This window comes from Conger conger, chromosome 9 (genome assembly GCF_963514075.1).
Source record: "Conger conger chromosome 9, fConCon1.1, whole genome shotgun sequence".
Lineage (NCBI taxonomy): Eukaryota > Metazoa > Chordata > Actinopteri > Anguilliformes > Congridae > Conger > Conger conger.
In genome coordinates, this window is record NC_083768.1 from 7,747,172 (window position 1) to 7,754,793 (window position 7,622).

At 45.2% G+C, this 7,622-nt stretch overlaps 1 protein-coding gene across 1 annotated transcript; it reads right to left on the reverse strand.

The window, feature by feature from the left end:
* Nucleotides 1-4,311: 4,311 nt before the first annotated feature.
* Nucleotides 4,312-7,074, reverse strand: LOC133136991 (zinc finger protein 271-like). Its single transcript, XM_061254928.1, has 2 exons — nucleotides 6,668-7,074; nucleotides 4,312-5,523 (listed from the first exon to the last, which is right to left on the reverse strand). Exons 1-2 carry the CDS (start codon nucleotides 6,930-6,932, stop codon nucleotides 4,478-4,480), a joined length of 1,311 nt encoding a protein of 436 aa, XP_061110912.1. The 5' UTR covers nucleotides 6,933-7,074; the 3' UTR covers nucleotides 4,312-4,477.
* Between the last annotated feature and the right edge of the window lie 548 nt (nucleotides 7,075-7,622).

A 7,622-nucleotide genomic window follows, 5' to 3' on the forward strand; every position in this document is an offset into this window, starting at 1 on the left:
TTTTACTGCTTTTATTTTATTCTTTGATTATCTTTGCTTCGTGGTTTTTTTGTTTAGTTTTTTTGTCCCCCAAGACATTTGCACAGTACTGTATTTGTACAGATTAAACTGGTAAAAACAAAACAAAAAATCTATTTCATGTGAATATGCAAACTAATTCAACATACCATTTTGAAAATTTTTTTTTTTTTTACCTTAATATTAACCCAAGAGAACGGATGCAGTTTTAATGGCAAAGGGGTGGTCACAACGAATATTGATTTGATTTTCTTTTTAACCGTTCACTGCTCTTTATACTAAAATTTTTTTGCTATTTAAAACAACAAATTTCATCATTTTTATGGATCGTTTTCACACGTGCCCAAGACTTTTGCACCATACTGTATGGACATACACATATATAAAAAATCAATGTTTCATTTGAGAAAACCTCACACCTCAGGTTGAGTTGAACAGAAAGGCGTTAACACGTCGTTCTTAAGGCCCGGACACACCAAACCGACGGTCGGCGTCGGAGCCCCCCGGAGCCGTCGACGAGAGAGCTCTCACCGACGTCCGACGGCTCCGACGCCGACTCAACATGTTGAACACGGAGCCCTTCCAAAACACGCCGACGGAGTGTCGGCGTGCGGGACACACCGGAAAGACTCGGCCGACAGGGCGCCACCGACGTCCGACGGCCGACCGTCGGTTTGGTGTGTCCGGGCCTTTACATGCAGTGTCATCAGCAGGCAGTCGCAAAACAACATCCCCCCCCCTTCCCCCCCACACTGTCCCGCAGCTCTATACACCCATTTCTCCGTTGTGAATAATCCTGTGCCTTTTCAGGTGATGGAGCAGGGTGAAGGTCTTGCCGCACTGCGCGCAGCTGAACGGCCGCGCCCCGGTGTGAACGCTCTGGTGCGTCTTCAGGCTGCTCTGCTGCGTGAACCGTTTCCCGCAGGTGGCGCAGCTGTAGGGCCGCTCGCCCGTGTGCGTCCGGTGGTGGATCTTCAGGTGGGAGGAGCAGTGGAAGCGCTTCCCGCACTGCGTGCAGGAGAACGGCCGCTCGCCCGTGTGGCTCCGCTGGTGGATCTTCAGGTAGGACAGGCGGCCGAAGGTCTTTCCGCACTGGTTGCAGATGAACACGTTCTCGCCGGCGCCGGCCCACTGGCTACTCAGCTGGTCGGCGAAGTTAAAAGCGCAGGCGCTCAGAGTGGAGCCGGTCTCGTACTGAGAGCCTGAGTGTGGCTGGGCAGGGCTCTCACTGCCTCTCGTGTGTTTTACTGAGGGTCCATGTTGCTGCTGCTGCTGGGGCAGTAATGTCTGATTCTCTCTCTCCACTGTGTGCTCAAGTCTCTCTCTGTACGGACCCTGCTGTGTGTGAATGGCCTCTGATCTGAGCTCCTCGCTGCAAGCAGACGGCTTCTCACCCATCTTATCAAACTCCTCAACATATGAAGCCCCAAAGGAGGGCAGTGTGTTTCCAGAGACTTCCATGGTGGCAGGAGCATGTTGTAGCTGTGTGTGAATCGACAGATTCTGTGAGCAATGTTCTATAGCGGTAGAACAAACTGGATCATCAGTCTCTATGTCACTGTCCTCTTGGGTAAAGGAAGTCCACAGCTGACTGTCTCTCTCATACATTACATACTCAGAGCCCAGATTGTTGAGTCTTCCTGCACTGTGTTCACATCCTGTCTGATTGAGTCTCCGGGCTACATGCTCTTCCTCTTGCTCTGCCTTCACCACAAACTCCAGTCCACTGAGCTCCTCATCACCGTGTCCACACCTGTGCTGCTCACTCAGCTCCTCTGGGTCTCCTACAGGTGTGGGCTCTGTGTCCGGTTTCTTCCCATCTCCTGCAGGTGTGGGCTGTATTACCTGTTCCTCTTCTACAGATGTGGACTGTGTTACCTGTTCTTCCTCTACAGGTGTGGGCTGTGGGTCACTGTAAAACAAGTCCTCTTCCAGTCTCTCCTGCTTGATAAAAACTGGTTCAGGCCTGAACTGATCCACGTTTGCAGACTGTAACAGAGGAGCAAAGAGATTACTTTGAATGTTGCTCCACAAAGGCAAGTCTGTGTCTAGCCATCACTCACTCAAGAGGTGATAATTTAATTTCTATAAATAAAAAATAAAAAAGATAATTTAGCCATGTTTAATGGCAGTGAACAGCACCAGTGTGCTCACCTGGTTCCTAGAGATGCCGGACTGTAAAGGTGTCTCAACCTCTTCCACGTCTGCAGGTTCTTCATCTCTTCTCAGACTGAAGGTCCACTCCTGCCCAAAGACTCTCTCTGCAGAGAAAACAGTGGCCCCCGAAGGAAGCCCTGCTGTAAAAATCCAGCAATGAGCTGGTCAAACCATGTTGAGCAGGGAGCTGGTCAGAGCTGGTCAACCAGCTACCAGCGGTTTCAAAACCTAGCTTGAGCGGGGGTTTTTTTTTTTTTCAGCAAGGAGGATAGGAAAAACACCAGTGTCACGGCTTTTTCCATCCCGAAATCTTAATGATTTGCATTAGCGTGGTAACATACACGTAGCGTCTTGAAAAAAAAAAAAAGGAAAAAAAAAAAAAAAAAAAAAGGTGAGGTGGTTAAACATGACCACATCTTATTAAACTCCTCGTCATACGGCGTCAATTGAAACAGAAGGCTAACGTACCTGGACTGGGGTATCGTCGCCGCGCCAGCCTCAGCTCGCGCTCCATCAACTGCAATTTTTTCTTCAGTCCCTGGTTCTCTGTCTGACTCCGAGATATTTCAAAACGTAAAACCTCGCAACTATCGTCGACAAGTTTGCTAATTTCAGCCACCGCCGTTTTGGCTAAAATATCCATGATTGTGGATAGTTCTTCCTGAAATGTAACGCAGGTAGACATTTCGCCAGACGGTTTTACAACACTTCTTTCAGGATATCTTTCGTGGATTTTGAATTTGCTTATAAAACGATATCATCTATCGGCTGCAAAGTCTGCTAGATTCACTACCTAGCCAGCTTGTTTGGTGTACAAACGAGCCACTACAGGGACAACTAGAAAAATGAGTAGTGAGTCGCAGGTGTGTGACGTCACACACAACGCTACGCATACATTTGATTTTAAGTACTTTGTTACGCTTAATATATCCAGAAACATCACTTCATATAATAGCACACTCAAAGCAATGCATCCGCAAACATTTGAGGATGTTATACCATGTTCATGGTGGAATATGAACGCATTGTTGGTGGTTTGTATGCGTACTGCTTGACCCATTGTCTTATTTTCCAGGCTGAAAATTGTCGAGCTGCTAGAAGGGGGCGTGCTCCATCAAGTCACGTGATGATGTCCTAGTTGTCCTTCAATATGCCGACCTGCAAATGTGACCAGGGCTGTTTGGATTTACGTCCGTGTTTTGTTTGTTTGTTTATTTATTTATTTTATTGACACAGGATGTACAAAGAAAGTCAGTGATCATGGACAGCAAAGATACATTATTACAAAGAATGTACTCTTGAGAAAGGGAAAAGAGACGCATTGTAACACACATACATAAAACCAGTTGGAAAACTAAGAAAAGACAGGGAAAAGTACACCATTTCAATCGCAGGTACCGGGCAAAATAGCGTTTTACCATTTCAAAAGCTCATGACTCTTTTTGTTATTTACCAAACTGAGAGAATTAATGACTGAAATGGTTATGGTTGGCATATACTATGTAGCCTACATTTGTCTGTTTTGTGTGGTCTATGGTTATGACATAATTTAACTAAATATCTGCACAACCCACAAATAGAACTGCCCCACCCATATAACTAAATAACTCACTGCACATGTAATGTTTGACTGGTTCCACTGGTTTCACTTAAGACTAACTGGTCTGGGAATGCTATCAGCAGGTCTTGCGCTGTTGCTCAAGTAATTTATGGATGTACTCGTTTTCATTCATTGTCACTCATGAGGGTCCGGCAAACAAATGTAGCGTAATGAAGTGTACACCCGAGTGTCTTCCCAAAAAAACAAGGACTTGCTATAACGAAGTCTGCCAACCCTCTCGCTGGCCCTAGTGTTCAGTGTAGCTGCATCCCTCAGTCAGGTGTACCCCACATTTTTGCACAGGTCATCCCCGTTTCAAAAGGAGTCCCACCGCCCCGTAAACCGGGGCGCAGTTATACTAAATGGAACATAGTACACTGGGTTTTGTCAGTTGTACGTTGAAGCCTGAAGGAGTGATAGTCTTTTGTTTTTTAGGACGACCCCATAATCATAAGTAATCTGTGAAGACAAAAACAGTAATGAGGACTAAAGAAAACCAGTTGAAAGTACATAATCTGTAAATGAACAGGCAGTGATATAATGTATAGAGCTTTATTGTTAGCTGGGAACATACCGGCATGTTTTCCCACAGAAAATCTTTGTTCTGAGCTTCGCTGGCTCAACTACATTTCCCATAATTCTCTATGTCTCTATTTGAGTAAAATGCCGACTATGAACTGTAAAGTCTCTGAACTTTTATAGTCACATACAGCTCATCCCAAACTGTAGTAATTCATTTCTACTGTGGACTTTCTGGTGAGTTTTAAGAGCACTTAATTGAGTGAAACTCTTCCCACACTGGGTGCAGTGATATGGTCTCTCTCCTGTATGAACTCTGTGGTGTGCTCTAAGGTTAGATCCCTGAGCAAATCTCTTCCCACACTGAGCACAACCAAATGGTTTATTTCCACTGTGAACCCTCTCATGTGTGATGAGGTTACCCCTCAGACTGAAACGCTTTCCACACTGCGCACAGCCGAACGGTTTCTCTCCTGTGTGGATTCGCTGGTGTCTCTCTAGGTCGATAAACCGATAGAAACTCTTCTCGCACTGCGTGCAGCTGTAAGGTTTCTCCCCTACACCAGTTCTCCAGTGCATTCTGGTCTTTTTGCTGCTATTTGAGTTTGGATCTGTGATGCTCTCAGCAACTCCTATTTGCCAGTCTAAAGGGGGCTGCTGCAGCGGTTGCCAGAGCTGTGAGGTTAGATTATCATTAATTGAGAGTGGAGGCTGTCTGTACTCTGTCTGTTGTGTGCCACCCATCTCAGAGCTGTTCTCTTCACTGTATGAACACTGCACACCTGCTTCCTCTTTTACAAGAACGGCCTCAACAATATGAACATCTTTCCCCAAGGAGGGCAGTGTGTTTCCAGAGACTTCCATGGTGGCAGGAGCATGTTGTAGCTGTGTGTGAATTGACAGATTCTGTGAGAAATGTTCTGTGGCATTAGAACAAACTGGATCATCCGTCTCTACGTCGCTGTCCTCTTGGGTAAAGGAAGTCCACAGCTGACTGTCTCTCTCATACATCACATACTCGGAGCCCAGGTTGTTGAGTCTTCCTGCACTGGGTTCACATCCTGTCTGATTGAGTCTCCGGGCTACATGCTCTTCCTCTTGCTCGGCCTTCACCGTAAATCCGGAAAGGGGCCGAGCCTGTGCATCAGACTCCTCTTCAAAGTGCTTCTGCCCAAAGAGACACTGCTTCCCTCCGCCATCACCCCCCAGGACAGCTCCTGTGGGAAACACTGCAGCGAATACAAGTTTTATTCAACGGTCTTTATGCAAAGCGCTGCACAACTGACGCTTCTCATTCACCCATTCATACACACACCAGCAACGATTTGGTGTGCCACGCAAGGTACCAACCAGCTTGTCAGGAGCATTTTAGGGGTTAGGCGTTTTGCTCAGGGACACTTCGACACACCCCAGGCAACCCTTTCCGACTGCCTGAGCCAGTGTCGCCCCTTTTACCATACAGGAATACACATACGGACATACTTCAAACAGATAAATGTATACAACGACAAGTAAAAAACAAACAACTCTAGCTTCAGGTCGTTGAGCTATTAAGAACAAAAACAAGCTTTGACAGATTTACCAATAGCTATAGTGAACGAATGCATCTGGATATGGCCCGAATAAGCATATTTTTGGGGGGTTTTGTAGATGTGATCGTAAATCTACCACGATGCTATGATTTGACAATCGATGAAATTACATTTTGACTAGATTCAGAAATGGCTGATTAAGAAATAAAATACTGTTTAATAAAATAAAATATTTTATATTCCCTTCGGTCGCGTTTATGGCACCCCCTTGTGTTGACAGAGTGAAATACAGTATGCTTGCAGATTATGTTCCTTGTGGTAGACTATTGATTGTAACAGGAAAAATGCATGCCACTATTAAAAACAATCCATCCACATATTGTATTTCGGTGTATGGGTTTTTTCTCTCTCTTTTTTCTTACGAAGTACACAAGGCAATGCAATGCATTTCGTTTTGACACGATAAATGCGCATCATTGTGTAAAATCAATCACCACCATGTATTGTATTTCGTCATGTTTGGCTGTTCTTTCGATTTCACGTTGGGATTGATCAGGTCACGATCACTGCGCCCTGTACTTCGATCACTACAACTGAATACGCCCTGTACTTTTTTTTTCGGAATGAGCGTTACATTTCACTGAATAACATGAACGTGTGGTCAGGGAAGGCACTAGCTTAAATCTAGCACAAATATGATTATTAAATTGTGTATGATTCTCCATTAACCTTTATTCATACAGGAAATCATTTCCCTTCGACGAGGCCTACGTGTAAAATAAACGAACAATGTCATTAATAAGTAGCTATATGATAAGTTGCAAGTTTGTGGCAAGCATACCTCCTGCTCGTCCAAACTGGTCCTCAACCTGAACTCCAATCGAGCGGATCTCTCTCGCTGCCGCTTCTTGCGTCGACCTCAGCTCGCCCTCCACTTGCTGTAGTTTCCTCCTCAGACTGTCAATTTCTTTATGGCTTCGGGATACTTCCAAACGCAGCACGACGGACCCATCTTCAACAAGTTTGCTTATTTCTGCAACGGCTGCTTTTGCTAACACTTCCATAATGGAGGCTAATTGTGTCTGAAAGGGTACACAATTCTTCATTTTACCCACGATTTAACAACAGCCGTTATTTTTATACTTACAAGCTCGGTACCGTCGTCTTTTTTCCCCCAAGAAGACAACAATATACCATATGAAACACTTCTGTGTAAGCAAGTCACTAGAACAGAGACCCTCCCCCATCTCTGACAAGGAAATTGCTTCCAGTGGCAATCAAGGGAAGAATTTTCAAAATAAGAGCTAGGAATGCTACTTTCCTATAAGTAACTGTTTTGGGGCGACATGGCTCAGGCGGTAAGAGCAGTCGTCTGGCAGTCGGAGGGTTGCCGGTTTGATCCCCCGCCCGGACTGTGTCGAAGTGTCCCTGAGCAAGACACCTAACCCCTAAATGCTCCTGACGAGCTGGTCGGTGCCTTGCATGGCAGCCAATCGCCCTCGGTGTGAGTGTGTGTATGAATGGAGTGAATGAGAAGCATCAATTGTACAGCGCTTTGGATAAAGGCACTATATAAATGCCAACCATTTACCATTTGTTGTATTTTATTTTGGAATCTGAACCTATCGTCCTAAAATTATAACATTTTCATTGAACGTGTTTGTGAGCCTTCGTAAATAAATATAATCGCTTTAATCAATCATATTTGAAACTACCTTCTGGGTCCCAATCATGTATCTTAGCCACTAGGCTACAGACTGCCCAGTTCATAATCTTAAAGTGACCTTAAATAAGTC